This window comes from Protomyces lactucae-debilis, assembly GCF_002105105.1.
Source record: "Protomyces lactucae-debilis strain 12-1054 chromosome Unknown BCR37scaffold_4, whole genome shotgun sequence".
NCBI lineage: Eukaryota > Fungi > Ascomycota > Taphrinomycetes > Taphrinales > Protomycetaceae > Protomyces > Protomyces lactucae-debilis.
The window spans coordinates 1-23,630 of NW_024467996.1; the positions used below are offsets into that span (position 1 = coordinate 1).

Below are 23,630 nucleotides of genomic sequence, written 5' to 3' on the forward strand. Positions count from 1 at the left end.
CTGCGCTGATGAAGCAACTTGTTGCACCGGAATCTAGGAGGGCAAACGTGTCGAGGGACCTATCACCATGGGAGACGGTAACAGGCAAGACACTTTGCGGATGAGACGAGAGAGGAGGCAGAGAGATGGAGAAAAGACAGAGATTTGCGCTATCGTCTACAATAGACAAAAGCGAAGGCGCGTGAGGGTCCTGAATGGCCCGGTCCCAGGAGTGCCCTACTGGTTCCTGCCGGGTCCATTTGGGGACTGCCGAGGCTTTTTTGGACACTTGTCTTGCCAGTGACCTGCTCCACCACAGTAAACGCAAAGGTCGTCCCGGATGCGTTGTTCTTTTCGCGCTCGCCTCTGAGCGGGAGTCAAGGCCGGAATGTGGCGGAGTCGATTTCCATCGGCTGAGGCGCCTGCGACGTCGAGGCAACAGGGCGAAGGCGCTGCTGCAGAGGTTGATAGGGGTGGTCGCGTTTTGCGACTCTGGCGAGGTCCGCAGTGGGAATTGTTCAAGCGCCTTGCGAGATTCTCGCGCTTCTGGATACGCGACTCCACCTTGACAACCTGCTGCGCTAAGGCCGCGTAGTTGTTGTCGACCACCTCGTCGAGCTTGAAGAGGGCTTCGGTGAACTTCTCGTTGAGTGTGCCGAGAAGCATGTCGCACTTGGTCTCCTCAGTGATATTCAAGATCAGAGTGAGACGCTCGAACTCGGCCAGGTGGACGCTGACGGAGGTCTCCTTTCCTTGCTTGAGGGTGGCGAGCTGCTTCTTTGAATCTGACACGGGATCGCGGACTGCAAAGGACTGGATGAGGGCGTCGAGAACTGCATTGGCATCTGGCAGTCCAGGAAACGAGATGAGGCCAGTTGTGGGGTCCGCCACTGCACGCGCGTCGCGCCACTTCGCCGCATCGCCTTGGAGGAGTTGGAGAATCCAGGCGATGGCTATGCCCTCATTTGGGAAGAGGTAAGGGCAGGCCTGCATCTTGAGGCGACAGGATGCGGCGAAGTTGCGCACGTCTTGACCAAGAAGATCGGCGTCGAAGGGTTTAGGGTCCGCGATCTTGACGGCAGTCTTGGCCCAGTTGGCTGCTGGTGTGGGTGCAGGGACGGGTGGTGAGGCGGCTGCTGAGGCGGTAGCAGCTGCGGCGAAGGCCTCGAGCTGTGCAATGCGCTGCATCATGGTCTCTTGCATAGCAAGAAGAGCTTGGCGAGAGGGAAGCCCGTCGGCCTGAGGCGAAGGCACATCAGACTGGGCGGAAGGCACGTCGGGGACTGACGACATACTGGAGTGCCTGTACAAGCTTTGTTGAGTTTACAAAGTGTGACGAAGGGCGAACAGGACAGGACGAATGCTTGTGCTGAAGACAGGACTTGGGCGAGATGTAGGGGACAAGAATAGAAATTGTAAACTAAGGAACAAGACAGCGGAAGGCTGCCTACTTATGTCTACCAGGTACCAGCATGAGAGCGGATGGCGATGATGGGGATGGAGCCCACGGGAGCCGACTCTCAGCAGGAGAACAGTGAAAGAAGAGGGGAAGCGAGATTGCATGAGCCCAGTGGAGATGTCCGAGCTGCGAGATAAGGAAGAGACAGAACAAGGGACGACGTGGTAGACGTCGTCGACGAGTAAGAGAGCGAGTAAGGACAACGTGACAGAGCGTTGCCGGAAGCGAGGAAGCTAGGCGCGGGACGATAGGCAACGTGCTGAGGTGATAAGCGTCGTTGAATGGCGGAAGGTAGAAGAGCCGCGATGAGTTGCTAGAGCATGTGGTGCGGGAAAGTCGGATGCGAGGTTTAAGGCTGCGTGTTCGTTACAGAACCTCCTCCTCCAGGCGCTGCGTCTCGAAGTGCACTTGGTCGAGTGGGTAGCTTGACGTAGGATGGGACAGCAGCATCGGGGTTGCGGAGATGGAAGTCGTGAACAAGAATCGGAGCATTCTGGTAGGCCTCACGAGCAGGGATCCACTCGTCCTCATCGTGTGGGAAGCCTTCGTAGTGGATTTTGTATTGGAAGCCGCTACCGCGTGGTTGAATAGCCATGATTTCATCGTAGATCCATTCCAGGTTGTTGCCGACGACGATAGGCTCGGGAGCTTCTTGAGGTCGCTCCAGGTAGGCCTTGCCGAGGGACTCTGGTGATTGATGAGGAGACAAGAGGCTAGGGTGGAACACATTGTGTATTCGCATCGAGGCAGGAAGACGGAGTTGGAAGGCTCGGTCGTGGATTGTGTCGGTAATGGGAAAAGGACCGAGATTCTTGTGCGAGAATTTGCCTTGTTTGTGCAATGCTTGGACGTTCTTGGCGTTGAGCCAGACTTTCTGGCCGAGCTCGAAGGGAGGAGCTTCAAGACGATGACGATCAGCGAAGGCCTTTTGAGCAGCTTGAGCGTCTTTGAGATGATCCTTGAGTTCTTGTTGAACAAGCTTGAGACGTTGAGACATGTCGTAGCTAGTAGCATTGCGAGAATCGGTAGTGGCATCGAAGCGTAGACCAGACCGAGGATGGTAAGAATAATTGGCAAAGAAGGGTGTTGTCTTGATGGACGCATGAACCGAGTTGTTGTAGGCAAATTCGGCTCTTGGCAAGAGCTTGACCCAATTGTCTTGATCGGCGTTGGTGAAGCACCGAAGGTATTGTTCGAGGGTGGAATTTGTTCGCTCTGTCTGACCATCTGTTTGAGGGTGATAGGCAGTAGACAGATGTGCTTTGACAGTAGGGTCGAAGTGACCAAGGAACGCTTTCCAGAACGAGGAGACGAAGACAGAGCCACGATCGGAGACAATATCGAGTGGCATGCCATGGTGAGTGAAGATTCTGTCCATGAACAATGCTGCGAAGCCTGCTGCGTCGGTGGCCTCATGGTAAGGAATGAAGTGAGCCATTTTGGTGAGGCGATCGACGACAACAAGAATAGAATCGAAAGAGTCCGAAGGTGGAAGCTTGACGATGAAGTCTAGCGAGATAGAGGACCATGGAGTCTCTGGAACAGGCAGAGGCTGGAGCAGGCCATAAGGCTTGTGGCGCGAGACCTTGGCGCGAGCACACGTATCGCAAGTTGCGACGTAATCGTGGATGTAAGCACGCATTGACGGCCAATAGTACTGCCGAGAGACAAGGTCGAGAGTCTTGGCGACACCCCAATGACCGGAGATAGGCGAGTCATGATGTTGCTGGAGAATAGCCAGCTTCAGAGGAGCATCAGATGGGACGTACACACGGTCTTTGTAGAAGAGAAGACCGTTGTCGAGAGAAAAAGGCTGGTCAGCAGTGAGATGGGATGCATCAGAAGGTGCTGGCGAGGAGGAACGACTTGGCGACGGAGAAGATGGACGGCTTGACGTCGAAGGAGGCTGCTGAAGTGCGTCGAGAGCGTCTTGCACCAGTGGATCAGCGGAATACGCGGCAATAATGCGAGCGCGGAAGTCGTTGTCTGGGAAATTGGGAGCAGACGGCACAGAGGTGACTTGCCTTGAAGTTGGCGAAGTCCGAAGAGTAACAGGAGCAAGTGACAATTGACCTGGCTTGAAGAAAGTCATCGTGCGAGTTGATTTGCGATCCCCCTCGGAAGGCCGGAGGTCCTCGCGACGGCTTAGTGCATCAGGTTTGCCTTGTTGAGCACCAGGTCGATAGACGATGTTGTAGTTGAACCTGGACATGAAGAGGGACCAGCGTACTTGACGTGAACTGAGAAGTCGGTTCGTGTTGAAGTACTCCAAATTCTTGTGGTCGGTGAAGACAGTGATGGCATGTGCAGAGCCCTCCAGATAGTGGCGCCATGCTTTGAAGCAATCAAGAATTGCCAACAACTCCTTGTCGTAGATTGGGTAGTTGCTTTCTGGAGGCGAGAAGGTGCGGCTGTGGAAAGCCACGGGTCGAAGGATCCCGTTTGTATCGGCTTGGGACATGACACAGCCAAGTGCAAAGTCGCTGGCGTCAGTCTCAATGACCACTGGCTTGTCTGCGTCGAAATGAACGAGGATAGGGGCAGAAGAAAACAATGATTTGAGCTGAGTGAATGCCGCGGTAGCTTGATCGTTCCAAAGGAACACTTTGGTCGCCTTGCTTGTGAGAGCGTAGAGCGGCTTGACCATCTTGCTGTAGTTGGAGATGAAGCGACGGTAGTAGTTGGCGAAACCACAAAACACTTGGACGTCGTGGACTGACTTTGGTTGAGGCCAATTGATGATGGCGTTGACCTTGACGGGGTCCATTGCAATGCCGGTGGGAGACACGACATAACCAAGAAATTCGACCGTGTCGACGTCGAAGACGCATTTTTCCGCTTTGACGAAGAGATTGTGCTCGTCGAGAACCTTGAGAACTGATAGAACATGTTCAGTGTGCTCGTCCTGCGTTTGGGAGTAGATGAGGATGTCATCAAGATAGCAGACGGCGAATTTGTCGAGGAAAGGTTGAAGCACAGTGTTCATCAACGTCTGGAAAGAAGCGGGAGCGTTGGTAAGTCCAAAAGGCATAACGTTGTACTCGTAGTGCCCGTAACGAGTCTTGAATGCGGTCTTCCATTCATCTCCCGGCGCAATACGCAGTAAGTTGTATGCGCCGCGGAGGTCAAGCTTGGTGAAAATCTTTGCATGGTGCAATTGATCCAAGGTTTCAGAGATGAGAGGAAGAGGAGCCCGATTCTTGACGGTGATGGCATTGAGGCCGCGATAGTCGATACAGAGACGCAGAGACCCGTCCTTCTTTTTGACAAAAAGGGCAGATGCGCCAGCTGGACTTTCGGAAACAGAGATATTGCCGAGCTTGAGCTGTTCGTCCAAGTATTCCTTGAGGATTTTCAGTTCCTCTGCACTCATGGGATAAAGCGCCGTCGAAGGAGGCGAGGTGCTCGGGAACAAAGGAATCTTGTGATCGTAAGCAGCATTATCGGGAAGGCGGGCAGCCTGAATCTTCGAGAAGATGCGGAGAAGGACGTGATATTTGTCCGGTATCGCGCGTAGCAGGTCTGGCTCGACGTCGGAATAGATGTCGGCGAGATCGATGTGGAGAACATCGTGAGTTTTTGCTAGCCGGGCGAAAGACTTGAGCGACACCATGTGGATCTGCATGACGTTGGCATTGACTGGAGGAGCGGCATCGTGTTGGACAGGCGATTGATTGATGTGCGCCTTGCACGAGGCCGGGAACTGGACTGTGGACGCAGACCAGTCGATAACAGGATTGTGCTTCGCAAGCCAAGTGGTGCCAAGAATGAGATCGTAGCCGGAGAGCTCGGCAACGACGAAGTGGTGGCATTCTTGGTGGTTACCAATGGTCATGCGAAGGGGAGACGTGAATTGGGAGGCAGACTCGAGTTCCTTGCCCGTAAAGCCTTTCAGCGGGATTGCGCTGTCAAGGGTCACGGTCGGGAATCGGCCTCGGGCCACACAAGCTGCGCTGATGAAGCAACTTGTTGCACCGGAATCTAGGAGGGCAAACGTGTCGAGGGACCTATCACCATGGGAGACGGTAACAGGCAAGACACTTTGCGGATGAGACGAGAGAGGAGGCAGAGAGATGGAGAAAAGACAGAGATTTGCGCTATCGTCTACAATAGACAAAAGCGAAGGCGCGTGAGGGTCCTGAATGGCCCGGTCCCAGGAGTGCCCTACTGGTTCCTGCCGGGTCCATTTGGGGACTGCCGAGGCTTTTTTGGACACTTGTCTTGCCAGTGACCTGCTCCACCACAGTAAACGCAAAGGTCGTCCCGGATGCGTTGTTCTTTTCGCGCTCGCCTCTGAGCGGGAGTCAAGGGCCGGAATGTGGCGGAGTCGATTTCCATCGGCTGAGGCGCCTGCGACGTCGAGGCAACAGGGCGAAGGCGCTGCTGCAGAGGTTGATAGGGGTGGTCGCGTTTTGCGACTCTGGCGAGGTCCGCAGTGGAATTGTTCAAGCGCCTTGCGAGATTCTCGCGCTTCTGGATACGCGACTCCACCTTGACAACCTGCTGCGCTAAGGCCGCGTAGTTGTTGTCGACCACCTCGTCGAGCTTGAAGAGGGCTTCGGTGAACTTCTCGTTGAGTGTGCCGAGAAGCATGTCGCACTTGGTCTCCTCAGTGATATTCAAGATCAGAGTGAGACGCTCGAACTCGGCCAGGTGGACGCTGACGGAGGTCTCCTTTCCTTGCTTGAGGGTGGCGAGCTGCTTCTTTGAATCTGACACGGGATCGCGGACTGCAAAGGACTGGATGAGGGCGTCGAGAACTGCATTGGCATCTGGCAGTCCAGGAAACGAGATGAGGCCAGTTGTGGGGTCCGCCACTGCACGCGCGTCGCGCCACTTCGCCGCATCGCCTTGGAGGAGTTGGAGAATCCAGGCGATGGCTATGCCCTCATTTGGGAAGAGGTAAGGGCAGGCCTGCATCTTGAGGCGACAGGATGCGGCGAAGTTGCGCACGTCTTGACCAAGAAGATCGGCGTCGAAGGGTTTAGGGTCCGCGATCTTGACGGCAGTCTTGGCCCAGTTGGCTGCTGGTGTGGGTGCAGGGACGGGTGGTGAGGCGGCTGCTGAGGCGGTAGCAGCTGCGGCGAAGGCCTCGAGCTGTGCAATGCGCTGCATCATGGTCTCTTGCATAGCAAGAAGAGCTTGGCGAGAGGGAAGCCCGTCGGCCTGAGGCGAAGGCACATCAGACTGGGCGGAAGGCACGTCGGGGACTGACGACATACTGGAGTGCCTGTACAAGCTTTGTTGAGTTTACAAAGTGTGACGAAGGGCGAACAGGACAGGACGAATGCTTGTGCTGAAGACAGGACTTGGGCGAGATGTAGGGGACAAGAATAGAAATTGTAAACTAAGGAACAAGACAGCGGAAGGCTGCCTACTTATGTCTACCAGGTACCAGCATGAGAGCGGATGGCGATGATGTGGATGGAGCCCACGGGAGCCGACTCTCAGCAGGAGAACAATGAAAGAAGAGGGGAAGCGAGATTGCATGAGCCCAGTGGAGATGTCCGAGCTGCGAGATAAGGAAGAGACAGAACAAGGGACGACGTGGTAGACGTCGTCGACGAGTAAGAGAGCGAGTAAGGACAACGTGACAGAGCGTTGCCGGAAGCGAGGAAGCTAGGCGCGGGACGATAGGCAACGTGCTGAGGTGATAAGCGTCGTTGAATGGCGGAAGGTAGAAGAGCCGCGATGAGTTGCTAGAGCATGTGGTGCGGGAAAGTCGGATGCGAGGTTTAAGGCTGCGTGTTCGTTACAGTACATCACGAGCAATATTGATCACATACGGGTGCTTCATCAGAGTATAGATTGAATGCGGCTGCAACCGGCGGCCGCTCCAGTGACTGAGCTGTATCTTGCGTTCACGCTGTCCAGTAGCCAGCTTGTTGCGTGTTTTCAACTGCAATAGTAGCTCTTGTGGGTGCGGGCACAGATGCTGTCAACAATGAAGAGTCTGTCCACCAACCTGGCAATTGTGTGCCAAGGATCTCAGCTAGGCTTGCCGGTGGTTGCATAGCGGTGAATATTGTCGGCGACGACGGGATCTCTTGGCCCAGTTGCGACATCTGCCCTTCTGCTGCATCGAAAAGTCCAGCAATGCGTCTGCTTTGCGGCGTGGCAGAAGGGCGCTGCTGATCGCCTGTGAATGGGTCATCACCATTGAAGAACTCATTCGCCGGTGGTGCAGGTATGGGTGTTGGCGGCGGCTGTTGTGTTGGCGCTGTCGCAAAAATTGAAGCCTGCGAGCGCCGTAGTTGCTCCATCATGGCCTGCCTGTCGAGGTTGCTCGCGTTCATCGCTTGACTGGGCCGTGAGTCATCAAGCACTGGCAATGGATCCGAGGAAGGCATGTCTGCAAACCCAAGCTGATTGACCATGGCTTGCCGATCGAGAGTGCTGGTGTAGGTTGATTGTGATGGCAGGGTGTTTGGCGCCGTCACATAAGATGCTGAGGATCCGGTCCCTGCATTCACAGCATTGAAAGAGAGATTCGACAGCGCCTGCCTAGCTTGTGGTGTCTGGCTGCGCCTACTGCTCTGACTCGACCACCTCAGTCGCTGTCGCGCCGCTTCCTGTATTCGCCGACACTTGTGGCCTTCAAACCGTCTGTCATCGCTACTCGGAAGCTGGGTTTGTCTGGCGCGCTCCTCTAGCTCATACTCTTCCGCAAAAGCTGCAGCACGACGCTTCCTCTGCGCCTCACAGCGTTTAGCTCGTGTTTGCTCGTCTCTGGCGCTTTCAGTCTCAGCAATTTCTGCCTCCAGCCCTATCTCACCCTCTGTTTGCGCTGTTGTGAGACGTTGGAGACGTCGGACCATTGATAGTGACTCCCATCTCGTGCGATCAACCATTCTGCCTGTCTCTGAGGATCTATAGTCGCGTCTATTGCTATATTGCTTTGTGTACGTGTCCAGTGGGCGCGCTGCATAACTAACCCTGCCAAAATGGCTTCGGTGCTGGACTAGTACTCTCAATTCATACTTCAAATTTACAAATCCTATCTTAACAACAAACTGCGGATGGCCAGGGGCACCATCCACATCTACCGCATGACTTACACCAGCAATATACATTCAATCTCAGTATGTACATAAAGCATCTATACAAAGTTGTGTTTTTTTTGGAAAACAGAAAACAGAAAGGTATTATTAGCGTGACCTACGATTTGGCCGATGTAATAACATTTGGCAAAATATCCTTCTTCCGCATGACAGGATTGAGTAGGGCCCAGCCCAATCATTTGTTCTTGTAGTGCGAGGTGCATCCGTAAACCTGCCTTCTATATCTTCTGCTGACCATCAAGGCTCGCAGGACCCAGATAGCATCGGCGTCCTTACTATTAATGGGGCTTAGCCTTAGGAACCAGCCTCAGAAGCTTCCTTTTCAGGTTCACCAAATTTGTCCAGTGGTCTGGCTAATACGTTAACTCAAAAAATCTCTGGTGAAGGCTATCCTCACCGTGGGATGTGCATTCCTCAAACATGGCTTAGCGGTACTACTCCCGCTTACAGGAATACAGCCGCCCTTGGGCTTAGATTCTTTGAATGTATCAAAGGCTGCCCCAGCAGCAATTTGTGCGCAGAGAATGAGAACGGTGGCGAGTTTGAAATGCATCTTTGCGAGGAAGTATCTGAGGAAGAGCTAGGAGCTGCCTTCATAGGCGCTTCGCGTGGCAAAGGCTGCTCGTCTTGTTTTGGCAAACAGTCGCAAACGCACCGCCTCAGCCACTGCCAAACAGCAAGCTGTCTAATGGGATAAGCTTGCATCCTCCACGTGTCCTCGCCATTACCATCCGTCCCTGTATGCCAGTTTCTTCGAGTTTCTGCTGGCTACACGGCGCAAACCAGCAATATCCTCAGACCATAAAGACTCTCATTGCTGGTGCCTGAATCAGTCCCTTTGACACAATATGGTCCCTCGAGCTATCTCATGAAAGAAGATAGTGTCCTCTAGTCTCTTTTAGCCCAGGCAGGGGCCAACACCAGCCTTGACATGTCAATTACAGGGGCTCACCTCGTATTCGGGCTTGCAATTGTGATACGGCCATGTGCATGTGCATTGTTGTTACTAAAAAGGACAAGTGGTGTGATGACTCTGAATGCTGCTATTGTAAGAGAAGATCTTCTTGGATACAATGTCCTTAGGTCTTGTCATTCCAGGCAGCGTCAGTGACAACATCATCTCCCGTAGACCCTGCCACATCGCTCTATTCCTGGCACTGCACCGCCGTCATGTTTGCGGCCGCTGCGCCTGCTGTCGTCTTGGCGGCGTCATAAAGGCGACGAACAGCCAACAACTTCCCCTGCACAAAGACCACACACCATGAGCAACAGCTACAATCAATCATACGGCCAGAATTACGGCCAAGACCAGTCGCAGGGTGCATACAACCAGCCTATGTATGGTCAGTCGACTGGCGCATCAGCCAACGACTACTACAATCAACCAGCGCAACAGCTGCCTACATCGCAGCAGCCCTATAACGCTGGGTATGATCCACAAGGGGCTGCAGGTCCCGTCGGCGCAGACGGTGAACGTGGTTTGGGCACCAACTTGCTTGGCGCAGCGGCAGGCGGCTTGCTAGGCCACAAACTTGGCGGACACGGTATGCTAGGCGCGCTTGCAGGCGGCATTGGCGCGCACTTCTTGGGCAAGCAGTCGCACAAGACAAGTCATGGTGGTCATCCAGGCTATGGTCAGTCAGGCTATGGTCATCAGCAGCAGAGTGGTCTTGGTGGCATGCTCAACCAGTTCACGGGCAAGCGTGACCTGGACAGCAGCAGTGGCGGTGGTGTACAGCAGCAGCAGAACGACAACTATGGCGGATACGGCTCGCAGCCTGCAGGCAATTATGGAGGCTATGGATCGCAGCCTCAGCCAGACTATGGCCAGCAGCCGTATGGACAGCAGCCGCAGCCTCAGAACCCAAATCAGACATATGGGTCAGGCTACGGCCAGTGATGCTCTTGAGTAACTTGCGAGGGGATTGACAGCGTTTGCGATCGTATTTGATGTAGTCTATGATGTATCTTGAGCTTGAGCTTGAGGCTGTCCTGTTTCTGCGACATCAAATTTGACGACCAAGACCAGACCAGCCAGACAAGACGCGACTGCATGGCTCTGCTGGCGAAACGGCTCTGCTTGCCTGCAAGACATTTCGCAACCGCCGCAACTGGCAGGCACTACGATGTAGTCTGTATCGGTGGGGGACATGCAGGTTGTGAAGCATCGGCGGCATCAGCACGATCAGGCGCACACACAGCGCTCATCACCCAGAAGCTAGACGCCATTGGTGAGCTCTCTTGCAATCCCAGCTTCGGTGGTATTGGCAAGGGAACGCTTGTACGCGAGATTGATGCACTTGGCGGCTTGTGTGCACAAGTCTGCGACGAAGCCGGCATTCAGTTCATGGTTCTTAACAAGTCCAAGGGCCCAGCTGTATGGGGTCCACGCGCTCAGCTCGACAGGAAGCTCTACAAGCGGCACATGCAGCAGGCACTAGCACGCTGCGAGAATCTCGACATTGTTCAAGGCATCATCTCCGACTTGGTACTGCCGGACGGCAAAGTCAGCGGCGTCCGTCTCGAGTCGGGCGAAGTCATCACTACGAGCAAGGTCATCCTCACGACTGGCACGTTCCTCGGTGGTGAGATACACATAGGCCTTGAGTCATTTCCGTCTGGACGACTGGGTGAAGCTGCATCTACAGGCTTGTCGGCGTCGCTCAAGCGAGCTGGCTTCCAGCTCGGTCGCCTCAAGACCGGTACACCGCCACGGATACGAAAGAGCAGCATCAATTTCAACGGTCTGTTTGGCCAGCATGGCGACGACCCGCCAATGCCTTTTTCACAACTCAACGAGCGTGTTGCTATCGCCACAGACGCTCAGACAACGACTTATCAAACACGCACGACGGTAGAGACGCATGATCTGGTACGGAGACATTTGCACGAGTCTGTTCACATACGAGAGACGGTTACTGGCCCTCGCTACTGCCCGTCAATCGAATCAAAAGTGCAAAAGTTTGCTTCAAAGCCAGAGCACCTCATCTGGCTCGAATCTGAGGGCCTCGATTCTGATCTCATCTATCCCAATGGCATTAGTATGACTCTCCCAGCTGAGGTACAACGTAAAATGCTGCATACTATTCCAGGACTCGAGCATTCCGAAATGACTTCACCAGGTTATGGCGTTGAGTACGACTATCTCGACCCCCGAGGCCTCCACACCACACTCGAGAGCAAACGTATCGCAGGGTTGTATCTTGCTGGGCAAATCAATGGTACAACAGGCTATGAAGAAGCAGCCGCACAAGGTCTGCTTGCCGGCGCAAACGCAGGGCTTTCCGCGCAAAACAAACCACCGCTGATCATCTCTCGAGCAGATGCTTTTTTGGGCGTACTCGTGGACGACCTCACCACCAAAGGCGTCGATGAGCCATACAGAATGTTCACATCGCGCTCAGAATTTCGACTCAGTGTTCGCAGTGACAATGCCGACTTGCGCTTGACCCAGCTGGCCCAGCAAGCAGGCATTCTGCGTGGCGACCGCTGGCAGCAATTTAGCACCTCTCGCGACACGATGGATGAAATTCGATTGCTGCTGCATGCGACGCTTCTGTCTCCTACAGAATGGCGCACACGAGGTGTACAGGTGAATGCAGATGGCAAGCGGCGCTCTGCTTTTGAGCTCCTGGCACGCTCCGAAATCTCTACCAAAACGCTCAAGTTAGCTGTGCCAGCTTTGGACCGCTACAGCGATACACTCCTCGCTCGACTCGATATCGAAGGCGCATATGCGCATTACATCACTCGCCAGGAGGCCGACAATCGTGCTGTGCTGCTTGCCGATGAGCAACTTTTGCTGCCAAAAACAGTGGACTACGATCGAGTGTCGTCCTTGAGCCACGAGGCGCGCGCTGCGCTCAAGTCGACACGGCCCGACACGCTCGGTCAAGCTGGACGCCTCAAAGGTGTAGATGCGAGCGCCCTTGTTAATCTTTTGCGGCACGTCAAGCGTCCCGTCGGCCCACCACTACTCGATGCAAGCCAGCCGCATCTTGCCAGAGCTCGGCCTTGAAAGTTGACAACATGGCAGCAACACGCTCGGCTTGTTCTGTTGAGCCAATCTCGAGCGCGACGAGCCGTGCCGTACTTTTGGACAGCATTTGCGCGATTCGTCGATAGAATGCATCTCCCGCATCGTCAGCGAGCAGTGCGAGCGATGGCTCATACCGGCGCGTCGATAGGGACATGCCAGCTTGGTTTTGTGCATCAACATATGGCGGGTTGGCCACCACAACGTCTGCTTTGGCAATGAGGGCGTTTGCTGCTTCGCTAAAGAGGTCTAGCTGTTGAAAGTCAACACTTGCACGCAGGAGGTGTGCATTGCGAGCTAGATTCTCTTTCGCAAGCCTGATGGCAACAGGCGATACGTCTATGCCGACAACATGTCTGGGTTTTTGTGCCAGCATCAATGCCACGCAGCCAGAGCCAGTACACAAGTCAACAACGTTCTGCCCGGGCTGCACTTCCTGTGCAATGCTCATGGACCAAGCCTCAGTCTCCCAGCGTGGAATGAGCACGCCAGGCCGGCAAGACAATTCAAAAGGGCCGAATGGCTGTGAAGCTACTGTTAGCGGATTCTACAGCGTATTAAGCACTACCTAGCAGATATTGTAATGGCTCATGGCGATGCCGTCGTTGGCACATGGCCAATACCTCGTCGTTGCTCTTGCAATGCTCCTTGATCCAGCGCAGCTCTGCCTTCGACTGCTCAATCGTCCTACACGGCGAAGCAAGCAACCGTAGCTCGCGCGAAGGAAAAGCTCGCAAGACCCGCGGTGAGAGTCGCATAGAATGTCTGGTCTTCGTAGTCAGGTCCGCAGCACAGTCTCCACAGACCCCGGCTTAAATCGAGAACAGTTCTTCTTCTCTTACTCAGTACCACCGTCCCTGGTGCGAGACTGGTAGTTGCAGCTGTACAGCTGCTGATTCAGAGGCTACCAAGGCACATTTGCATGTGTTGGCTTGGTGTGTACAGATGAATGTAGAAATTTACAAATTCAAACGTCGCGCAGTCTCTCGCGCTCTACTCTACACTGTGCCACTGTCAGCTGCTGCTGCTGCTGCTTCTCCTCCTCTACCAGTCGGCAAACTCTTGCTTGAATGGCGAGCCATAGTCATTCCCTTGTCGTTCGCTCAGCAGCATCTCCATCTCTACACGCTTCGGCTCTTGATACGTCTCAAAGTGGTGCGTGTCCCCTGCGAATTTGATGGCAGGAACAAAGGGAACCGGGCAATCTTTGGCAAGCAGCCTGTGCCACTCGCAATGCAGAAACCAGGGATGCAGCTTGACATCTTCTGTCCCTCTTGACAAATTACCCAGTCTCCGTGTAATGTCTGGCGTCAATAATCTTGTAATGAGATCCGCAGCATCTGCTTGGACATGCCCTGGAAATTTGATCTTGGCAGCCAATATCTTTTCATAGATACCAATGTGCGACTTGTCGTAAAAAGGAGGGTACCCGCAGAGCATCTCAAAAATGAGCACACCGAGCGCCCACCAGTCCACGGGCTTGCCGTGACCTTTGCTCTGGATGAGCTCCGGTGCAAGGTACTCTGGTGTGCCGCACAGCGTCCATGTTCGATCGACAATCTGCTTGGCAAAGCCAAAGTCTGTAATTTTGATGTGCCCAGATGCATCGAGCAAGATATTTTCTGGCTTGAGATCCCGGTAGATGATATTGAGATCGTGCAAGTGCTCAATCGCCAGCAGGATTTCCGCTGCATAGAAGCGCGTCACGTCGTTTTGGAAGCGCACTGCCTTGCGTAGATGGCTAAACAGCTCTCCACCCACAGCATACTCGAGGCACATGAACAGATTGGTAGGTGTTTGGAAACTCGCCCGCATTGACACAATGAAGGGATGCCGTACAATAGAGAGAATCTCGCGCTCGTTGTTGATGTGTTCGACCTGCCGCAGCCGAACGACCTCTGACTTTTGCAGCACCTTCATGGCAAAGAATGCCTGCTTGTCGCCCTCTGCCTGTTTCGGCCGTGCCAAAAAGACTCGCCCAAAAGTACCTGTACCCAATGTACTTACAAATATCCAGTCGTCGCCGACACATCTCTTTTGTTCTATCCGCTGCTGATGCAGAAGGGCCGCTTGCCGTTGTTTTGCGAGCTCTGCCTGTTGTTGCTGCTCTGGATAGCGCTGCTGCTGTCCTTGTGACTTGCGCCTGAACTTTGGGAACAAGGTGCTCAGACTCGGCAGATCATTAAAGCGATTCTTGTGTGATGAGCCTGTGCCACTCGAGCCCTGCTTGCTGTGTGTAGATGTTGCGCCGGCTTGTGCTGCTGCATCCTGCGCGCTGCTGGGCGGCCGACTACCTGGGGCACTGGAAGAAGCATCCATTCGTCATGCGCAGGAAGGCCAACGATTGTGCGATGAGGGCCCTTGCCTGTAGAGCGAAAGAGAGAGGTAGAGGGTGGTTTGGTTGCTGCTGTGGGAGGGCGGCTGGAAAATGCGGGTCGAGATGTTTGGCAGCTGCAGCGGCATGTCATCGCGGGCAGTCAGTCGGGTATGGGGGCAGGGCAGTGTGCAGCAGGGCAAGGACACGACGGACGAGGCAGGGCCGCGATGGAGGCTGCATCGGGCGAGTCATCTATGCAAAGCAGGACGGCGAGACATGGAGGGCTGAGTTAGCCTGAGTATGCTACTCGACATCGACCTCGCTGGTGCTGGACATGGACCAAAACAACAACCACAAGAAGGGGCCGCGGCTCTGTAGCTACAATCTGCTGTATGAAGAGTCATTGAAGACTAGCTCTCTCGCTCCATAGACATGCCACTACAAGTCTCGCCATGGCCGAGCACGCTGCAAAATGCCATCGCCTGGAGCGAAGAGGGCACCTTTGCGCTCCTTCTTCAAGACCACGTCGCTATCTTTGTAGGCTACCAGACGACACAAAACTAAGCTGACTTCAAGGCGCGTGATGCAGAAGGCAAGCTGTGCATCAGCAGGCTTCCCTACAAAGGGCAGACCCACTACTATGGCACATGCATAATGCAGTGCTCAAGTATGTTGTGCACCATCGACGACCAAGCTGACGGCAGCCGAGGACGTACACTCACTAACAGAAGAAAATCCGGGAGTTGGCACCCAGCTGTGCTGGTCTTCTTCCCGCCTCACACGCGATCAGTTACCAATGTTGGCTATTCGCACATCCTGTCATAGGACAGCCATTTACCGTCCAACGTTAGACCCAAACAAGCATGCCTGGCTCTTGACGCATCTGCCCTACAAACTTGGACTGGAGCGTGCAGACTGCAGTCTCAAACATGTGGATGATGCTCAGACAATCAAAGAGCTCCGTCATATGTGCATCACTTGGCTGCCGCAAACCCCGACGGGCCATCATTTTTTCGTGGCAGGGACGCAACTTGGTGAATTGCTTTTTCATCGCATCACACATGAGGAGTGCCATGTACCTTACCGCATCAAGGTCAGCGATGCAGCTCTCGCGCAAGTGCACGCCACTAGTTGGCACAGCGATGTCTTGCACTTGGCAGCTGTCGATGCAAAGGGTGACGTTTTTGTCACTACATTTGATACTTCACTCGCTGTTCAGTGCGTCCTATCGCGCCCAGTCATTCGCGCGGCCAGCAATGACGCCGTATGCAACAATGCTCGCATCTGCGTTTTTGCAGACCAGATTGTCGTGGTCTGCGCATACCCAGGCATCATGACGATTATCAGCGTCAGTCTTCCGAGTATGGCCATCAAAAAGCAGGATGTACCTCTTGGCTTTCTGGATCAAACGGTGGGGCTTCTATTATACATCGATGATCTTGAATTGAAGTTGCTGGCGCTTGGTTTCAACGGCTCGTATCTGGCGTTGCGCTTCAATCAAGACATGTCTTACCAACCAGACAGCTACCTGAGCGGTACAATGGATGCCTTTATCACACAGCAGCTAGACCGTCTCGAGTCAACACGCAAACCTTCATTGCGCTTCTTTGGCATTTCATCTTCACCTGGTGACCTTCTTGCATCCATCGCATTCGAGGCATTCGCTGGCAACCAACCGCGATACCTAATTCTTTCGCAGCAACAAACATCTGTGCACATATTGCGTTTGAAAGACGCACGCAAAGGTTTGACACAGATTGTCTCTTCCTATCTCAACGATTCGATGTCTACGAGCGTTGAGCAGCTCAAGAATCTCGCGGCATGGTCACGAGTGGAATTGATGCCGCTTGTACAAGAACAGATGGATACTACACCATCCGGCTCTCTACAGACAATGCTGTTCAAAAATCCTGCGCACAACGCCAAGCGGCTTCAGTGCTTGACACTTCACCAAGCATCGTCGTCCACGGCGGAGACGCGGCCATACACCGATGTCACTTTGCTACATTGCTTGCTGACTGCTATCACTCAAAATACGACGTGCCGACTCGATACTGATTCACTCGACATGCTCATGCGCTTCGCACGATTCATCTGCCTCTACCGCTCAATTGACAGCATGCTTCTCGGTTCGGCTCTCACCATCATCAAAAGACTGCAAGGAGAGAATCAAGATGTCAAATGGCTCCAGATATGCTACGATCATGCCATCAAATCGCCTGGAACTACCCTACCAGACGCAAAACAGATTCCGCCAGTAGACTCATGCGTCATTTGCAACGAGCCCGTGCTCGACGAAGACTCGACTCAATACGCACACTGCGCTCGCGGACACGTTTGGCAGCGCTGTACAATCACTTTGGCTCCTATCATGGTAGAGGATATTCGCAGCTGTCCAAATTGCAATGTTCATGCGCTCGTTGTGCCCGAGGTCGGCAGAGACAACGAGACGCTTTTCCGCTCATTGCTAAGTTCGTGCCCGCTTTGTCCACACTGCTCCAGCAAATGGCGTCACAGGCAGCCTGAGCTTGGCATCATCGAACGTGACCCTCGCGGTGTCGTCAATGAGCAGCCTGAACCGCCAGAGCTGCCACCCGAGGTGGTGAAGAAGCTTGCGGCGGAAGCTGCAAAGACTCCTGCTGCTACGTAGTATGTCCAAGTCGTAGCAACTTGTATAACTTAATCAGTAGCCTTGTAGCCATGAATACTCGTCTGGGAACAAGATACATACGGCCATCCGCGCAGTTCTTGCACAGGTCAGCCTGAAATCTTTCGAAGGACTTGTTGCAGTGCTACCACTCGACTCGTGACCTTACCGGACGCAATAAGCGCAATGACAAGTCCAATATCCGTCAGCACAAGAATCTGGGCAGCACACATAAAGCGTGGTGCAAAAATCTTCCATACCATCAGATGACGGCGGAAGTGCGTCGCAAACACAGCCGTTGACAAAGCCAATGCGACATTGATCGTCATGAGCATGACAACCAGGCCGAAGACTTGATCCATGGCGTGCTCCGTGCTCGGCCGCCGCTTCCAGAAAGCCAACAAGGGTGCACAAAGGGCAACAAGTATGGGCGCACTGAATGCATTGGTCACAACAAGAACAGGCGAGTACCAAGTTGGCGAGGCAGAAGCAAGAAAAGCGATGTCCCACTGGATGAAGGGCAAAGCCATCTGGTGTCCACTTGTGAAAAAGTGCAGATGCCCAAGCTGCGCCAGGACGACAGCTGCGAGCATAGAGGAAGAAGCAATTTGGCATCGACCAAGCACATCAGCCAGTAATAAGAGCTGCCATATCAAGATGCACAGGGTAACGCCGCCAAGTGGTTTTGCAAGGAATGCAAACAGACCAAGAAGTATGCAACAAAGCTGCAGATAAGACGAGCCCATAGCATTGTTTAGTCCGAGAGCAACGAGAGCCGCGCTATCTCCACGCTGCACAGCCGACAGCTCAACACTTGGTGGAGCAAAGTACCAGGCAACGATTCCAACAATTGTCAGGCCAATAATCTCTCTCCCTAGGCTGACCTTGACTCCGTTGTCAAAGTCTAATTCGTTCAAAACCCAGTAAGCGAGGCCAGATAGCAGTTGTATTGGAAGCATGACACCCATGAGCCAAAAAGAGGCGCCAGACCAAGATTGTGTTTCTGTCAGCGCTTTGCGTATAATCCATGGCAAAGCGACTGCTGCAAACATCAGCAACCACAATGAGGATCTTGCTGGTGTAGCCAGATTGGCTGCATAGAACGTGGAAAGGCACTTGTCGCCTTGCTCTTCGCGACAAAGTCTGATTGACGCAGCTGCGCGTGACAAGATCATAAAGACGATGCACTCTGAAACTGCCAGAAAGCGCGAAGCTTTGTTCTCCAGACTGAGTGATTTGTGAAGGAGTCGTCCGCCTGAAGTGACGAGAAGCAGTAGAACGATGCGGTCTTCAAATATTGTAAAGGAGTTGGATGCAAAAGCGACAAGATGCAAAATAAGCAAGATGCACGGAAATAGGTCGAACTGGCGTTGGGAATGCGAGTGGAGCTGACCAATAGAGCCGAGCAAGACAGATGTGAAGAGAACACTGTGAAGAATGCTCATTGGCATGAAGCGAGACAGGCCGAGGCCTAGACCTGCGCCTACGAGGGCTGTCACAATGATCGGCTTGGCAGATTGGTCTGGCTGAGCATTAGCTGTTGTGAAGACTGCAAGAGCTAGCAGTAATAAGCCAGAAACGATACTAGGCATATCATACTGAGCCCATTGACGACGAAAGTCTTCGAGCGTTTCCTGATGATACGCAGCATCATCAGGAGGATCTACTTCTTCTTCCTCAAAGGGCTGCTTATTGTATGCCGCCACATACCGTTGTATTTGCTTGGTAGTCAATGCCTGTGCTTCAGCACTCGACACGGCAGCATTTGAGAATGCCTCTGGGATCGGCGAGCCCAGATTGCTGAAAGGTGTTGGCAAGCCCCAGAGTATACTCAGTGTAGGAACCAAGTCAATCTGAGCTGTCCAGGGTTGGTGGCGAGCCGGTCGGCCAAAGACTCCCTTGCGACTATACATCCACAAAGCAGCTTCGAGCTCCAGCTGAGAATCACCGCCATGATCGCCAAGAGGATTCATGCCGTGATCTCCCATGACAATAATGAGTGTCTCGTCGTCGACTGTGTCCATGAGTTGCTGAATCCAACTATTCATCTGCCGCTGCTTGCGAATCATCTCTGGGTGATCTGGGCCGTAGCGATGCCCAACATGGTCGACGCCGAGACAGTGTGCAATAGCCACATCCCAATCATCGGGCTGCTGCAAATATGCAAAGAGATGTTCATAAACGCCGTCATCCACAGTGTCGAGATCCCATACGTTGAGTGAGGGAAAGGGCTTATTGAGTGACGGCTCGAATGAGGTAGGAAAGAGAGCTGACCAGGTGTCATCTCCAACAAAGGCAAGCTTCTTGCCGGCCTTGCGAAGCTGCAGGAGTAAGTTGTCCTCGAGGATTTCTGTGCCTGCAAAATTTGATCCGGCGTCAATGAACGTAGGAAGAGACCCGGTCGTCAGTCCCTTGAGCCGCTGCAAGGTTGTTGTGGGCGGGTCTGCAATGAATGGCAGGAGGAACGCTTGCTTAGGGTATTGCATCGCCGTTTCGTGCAGAATCACCAAATTGTTGTGGTATGAAGCGTTCGAGCCGGGCTGTGGAGCAGTAAAGTCATACCTTAGAGCATCGATAATGAGTATGACAGTTCTGTTGAACGTTGCTTCGATGTCGAGAGGAGCAGAGACATCATCAACCACGATCCGAGTAAGCAGGAATCCGTGGGAGAAGAGCAGAAGAGCTACGACGTGGCAGTAGATGATCCATGCCAAGACAAGTCCTTTCATGGACCAAGAGCAAGCACTGAGGCTGCAGCTAGATTGTCCTATCAGGAAGAATACTTCTAGCCAGAGGCCTTCTAGGAATGAGAGAGAGATAGCGAGAAGAGAGAGCTCGTGTGGTTGCAGTCTCGGTCGCGTCAAAATATTCGACACTTTTGACGGCACCACGCTGAGACCAAGGGGGACCATGCGTCGTAGTGAACGTAAGTCTTCAGCTCCAAAGCCTTATGAGGCGCTTGTGTCGCCATCATACAAGCGTCAAAAGCGCAGTAGTGCCTATAATGACGATGTGCAGCACCTCTTGCACAGCTCAAAGTCGTCCATTGTCAGGGTTGACCTGCGTCAAGTCATAAATGCCGCTTGTTGGGAGCTGCTATCTTGCGAAGAGCAAGCGAGATGCCTTGCGCTACTGCCTGAGCAAGACAAAGAGGTCAATCAAGGTCAAGAGACCATCAAACCCTCATTCTTTGAGCACAATGTCGTCTTGCAAGATGCACTGCGCGCGTTTCAGGATAGTCTATCAGAAGGCAAGCGCATGCCTGGCTACATCAAGCGCACTCAAGCAGCAAGCCGTGACAGGGTCGCTGGAAAGGCTGATGAATTCAAAGATCAAGAATACGAAGAGCATTGGGGAGGTAAGCATAACTCGCGCTTAAGCTACAAGACTTACAATAGACTTGAAGTAGTCTCAAGTGCATTCTATGCCTCAATGCTGACCTTTTCGATGCCTTTCGATGCTTCCTCAGTGCCGGTGGGCTCTGCCGCACCAGGCTTTTCCTTGGCGACAGCTGCCTCAAGCAGATCAATCTCCTTTTGTGCCTTGGCGATACGCCGGTTCGTCTCTTTTTCCTGGTGATCCTGAAACCAAACAAGTCGCTCCTTGAGCTTCTCAACGGTTGCTGCCACCTCGGACTGATTCAAGGGCGCTTGCACACTGACAGTAGCCAAGTCCTGGATTGTGCCGAGCGACAAGTTGAACTTGTCCGAAACCTGGGCAGACGAAGGCTGCTTGCGCTGCTTCTTGCCCTTACCAGCAAAGTAAGACTCGCCAGCCTCACGGTCCTTCTTGTTGAGCAAGGCGACCTGTCCCTCAGGTGCAGCTTCAACAGCACGAGCCTCGAGTTTATTACCAAATGAGCGGTTGAAGAGGCTGGTGGATGCGCCTGCACCGATAGCGGCAGCGGCAGCAGGGTCAAAGTAGCGAATAAGATTCTTGCAGGTGAGCATCTCGAGTTCGTAGGCGGGTGTCGATGCTTCATCCATCATTTCCTTGGCAGCATCGAGCCGCTTCTGCTTCTCGTGCTGTTCGCGCTCTGCCCTGATGTTGTCGTATCGCTTCTGCTTCTGCTCTTGTTCGTAAGCATAGGCGGCCTTCTTGTTGGTGTAGTAGGTGTCTTTGAGCTCGCGAATGCTGGTGAAGAGCTCCTTTGACTTTGCGGAGAGGGCATCACGCTCGGCATACTGCTCCTTCTTGAACTTGAAGACTTGGTCGTCATTCTCCTTGAGAGCATCGAGCTGTGCGCGAACAGAGTCGTATTCTTTGGACAAAGCCTTGGACTCTGGGTCATCAATTTGCTTACGCAACTCGTCTGCCTTGCGTTTCTCTTCGTCAATGGACAGCTGCGAGCTGTTGCTGTCTGCAAACTGTTTGCGAGCACGCTTCAATTGAGAGACTTCCTGCAGGTACTTCTTCTCCTCCACGAGCTTGAGCTTGCCAGAGTCGACCTCTGCCTCCAGACTAGCGATTCGTGCATCGATCTCGCTGGCAGAGCGGTAGGTGGACTTTTTTCGCGATGCCTGCTGCTCTGCAATCTTGCGACGGATCGAGTCCTCCAGGGCCCTGACCTGCTCAAACACTTTGGCCTTGGAGCCCTTAATGTTGGCCTGCTTCTGGCGGATCTCCTCCAATTGCTTCCGCAAGGCCTGTGACTTGGGCGACCCACCTTTGCCTGTGTCTCCACTCGCAATCTGCTCGCGAACCTTGGTGAGCTTCTCATTCACGGCCTTGAACTCCTTCTCCTTGACGGCGAGCTGCTCCTTGAAGGCGGCCCTGTGTCGTTAGCCTCCCGTTTGTGTGCATTTTCAATAAGTTGTCCTACTCATCGGGTCTCTGTGGTCTCGTGGACATGGCTGCTGCTCCCTCTGACCTTTCTACAGCACTTCTGGCAGTGGTAGCAGTGTAGCACTCAAGTCTGTCGTCGTCGTCTTCTCATCTGCTGCGTGTCCTCGCACGTGCAACCTCGAGGCGCAGTCACAGATACACGAAGTTACAGAAGAAAAAGGGGTATTACTAAAGGGCTAGATTGGCAATGAAGCCATTACCAGGGTTATGCTTGTTTCAAGGGAGGGGCCTCGATCGGCCGCATGAATGCAGGACCAGAGCCACGATCACTGAGGGTCAGGAGCATCGCGCAGCCTTGTCTCGGTTAGCAGATGTACAGTAAAGAGGCTGTTGGAATGTACGACATACCCTCTGGTGGAGTGAGGTGCAGAGCAGGCAGCGGAGATGGGGGCCTGGACGACCGATCGCTCTCCATCGACTGCTTCTCCAAATCAAGCTTATCTGGTGTTTGAGGCCGCCGTCTATCGCGGAAGCACGACAGATATCTCAAGGCCAGAAACGAAGTCAGAGACATGACGATAATAAAGAGAGCAACAATCAACAAGAGTTTCATGCGAAGGTCCGCCATAGATGCAGGAGGCTGTAGAGAATGTCGGTTGAAGGAGTGTCGTGCCGGTTGTTGAGCAGGCTGGCCGAAAGAGTGTGGCGTCCCTGTCTTTGCGGACGATGCAAGTGGGTGATTATGCTGGATGCAGGATGAAACTGTTGTGCCAAGGCTGTGAGTAGTACTGAGTACGGTCTGGTCGTGGTGGATGAGTTTCGCTTTGTTTGTTGTTTCCCTGGCGCGGGATCTCGAAGAATTTGGCGAGGAACAACCAGCTGCTGCTGCCATGGCTACTTCAACCAATTGCGATTACAGCACAGTGCAGCATTGCATCAGCCATCAAGCGCTATGAAGTATTGCTCATGGAAGTGCTCTACTGATAACTGGCGCTCATAGCCCGCAATAGCTATGGCCCATGCCAGAGTGTCCTTTGGCAGCTTGCTTGGGGCCCACGTGAACCAACCACCGCGATGATAAAAGCCAAGGACGCGGTAAAGTTGCGCAATTCCATTGAGTCGCGTCTTAGGCGATGAGCCAAGTCACCAGTGGTGCTTGTCAAGCTCGTGTAACGGCCGTCTCGTCGTCTGCGCGTCCAAAGAGGCTTGTTTGCTGTTACTTGATACCTGCTGACAGCTCGCTGAGCTCAGTTAGACTTGGGTCCGTAGCGCCGCCTGCTCTATACCTGACCTTTCCTCATGTGGGCACCTTATGAGAGGGCATGTCGCATGGCTTAGTGACGGCC

General features: G+C 53.5%; 8 protein-coding genes across 8 annotated transcripts; 3 read left to right on the forward strand and 5 right to left on the reverse strand.

Annotated features, from left to right (window-relative positions):
- Window positions 1–6,815: 6,815 nt before the first annotated feature.
- Window positions 6,816–8,500, reverse strand: BCR37DRAFT_377092 (uncharacterized protein). Its single transcript, XM_040868729.1, has 2 exons — window positions 7,225–8,500; window positions 6,816–7,189 (listed from the first exon to the last, which is right to left on the reverse strand). Exon 1 carries the CDS (start codon window positions 8,287–8,289, stop codon window positions 7,300–7,302), a length of 990 nt encoding a protein of 329 aa, XP_040726907.1. The 5' UTR covers window positions 8,290–8,500; the 3' UTR covers window positions 6,816–7,189; window positions 7,225–7,299.
- Window positions 8,501–9,760: 1,260 nt separating this feature from the next.
- On the forward strand, window positions 9,761–10,399 carry BCR37DRAFT_391210 (uncharacterized protein; the record flags this gene model as incomplete). The annotated part of the gene is made up of 1 exon (XM_040870973.1): window positions 9,761–10,399. One exon carries the CDS (start codon window positions 9,761–9,763, stop codon window positions 10,397–10,399), a length of 639 nt encoding a protein of 212 aa, XP_040726908.1.
- Window positions 10,400–10,552: 153 nt separating this feature from the next.
- Window positions 10,553–12,624, forward strand: BCR37DRAFT_402006 (glucose inhibited division protein A; the record flags this gene model as incomplete). The annotated part of the gene is made up of 2 exons (XM_040871880.1): window positions 10,553–12,455; window positions 12,536–12,624. 2 exons carry the CDS (start codon window positions 10,553–10,555, stop codon window positions 12,622–12,624), a joined length of 1,992 nt encoding a protein of 663 aa, XP_040726909.1.
- A 1,045-nt stretch (window positions 12,625–13,669) lies between these two features.
- On the reverse strand, window positions 13,670–14,554 carry BCR37DRAFT_331520 (kinase-like domain-containing protein; the record flags this gene model as incomplete). Its single annotated transcript, XM_040867024.1, has 1 exon — window positions 13,670–14,554. A coding segment is annotated over one exon (885 nt), but the record flags the coding sequence as incomplete, so codon positions are not given.
- Window positions 14,555–15,180: 626 nt separating this feature from the next.
- Window positions 15,181–17,556, forward strand: BCR37DRAFT_237346 (uncharacterized protein). The gene is made up of 2 exons (XM_040866533.1): window positions 15,181–15,519; window positions 15,557–17,556. Exons 1-2 carry the CDS (start codon window positions 15,507–15,509, stop codon window positions 17,500–17,502), a joined length of 1,959 nt encoding a protein of 652 aa, XP_040726911.1. The 5' UTR covers window positions 15,181–15,506; the 3' UTR covers window positions 17,503–17,556.
- A 53-nt stretch (window positions 17,557–17,609) lies between these two features.
- On the reverse strand, window positions 17,610–20,228 carry BCR37DRAFT_385871 (alkaline-phosphatase-like protein; the record flags this gene model as incomplete). The annotated part of the gene is made up of 1 exon (XM_040870394.1): window positions 17,610–20,228. The coding sequence occupies one exon, from the start codon at window positions 20,226–20,228 to the stop codon at window positions 17,610–17,612; it is 2,619 nt and encodes an 872-aa protein (XP_040726912.1).
- A 393-nt stretch (window positions 20,229–20,621) lies between these two features.
- BCR37DRAFT_237017 (uncharacterized protein) lies at window positions 20,622–22,426 on the reverse strand. The gene is made up of 3 exons (XM_040866531.1): window positions 22,322–22,426; window positions 20,951–22,272; window positions 20,622–20,857 (listed from the first exon to the last, which is right to left on the reverse strand). Exons 1-3 carry the CDS (start codon window positions 22,348–22,350, stop codon window positions 20,832–20,834), a joined length of 1,377 nt encoding a protein of 458 aa, XP_040726913.1. The 5' UTR covers window positions 22,351–22,426; the 3' UTR covers window positions 20,622–20,831.
- BCR37DRAFT_237247 (uncharacterized protein) lies at window positions 22,324–23,296 on the reverse strand. The gene is made up of 2 exons (XM_040866532.1): window positions 22,693–23,296; window positions 22,324–22,638 (listed from the first exon to the last, which is right to left on the reverse strand). Exons 1-2 carry the CDS (start codon window positions 23,174–23,176, stop codon window positions 22,550–22,552), a joined length of 573 nt encoding a protein of 190 aa, XP_040726914.1. The 5' UTR covers window positions 23,177–23,296; the 3' UTR covers window positions 22,324–22,549.
- Between the last annotated feature and the right edge of the window lie 334 nt (window positions 23,297–23,630).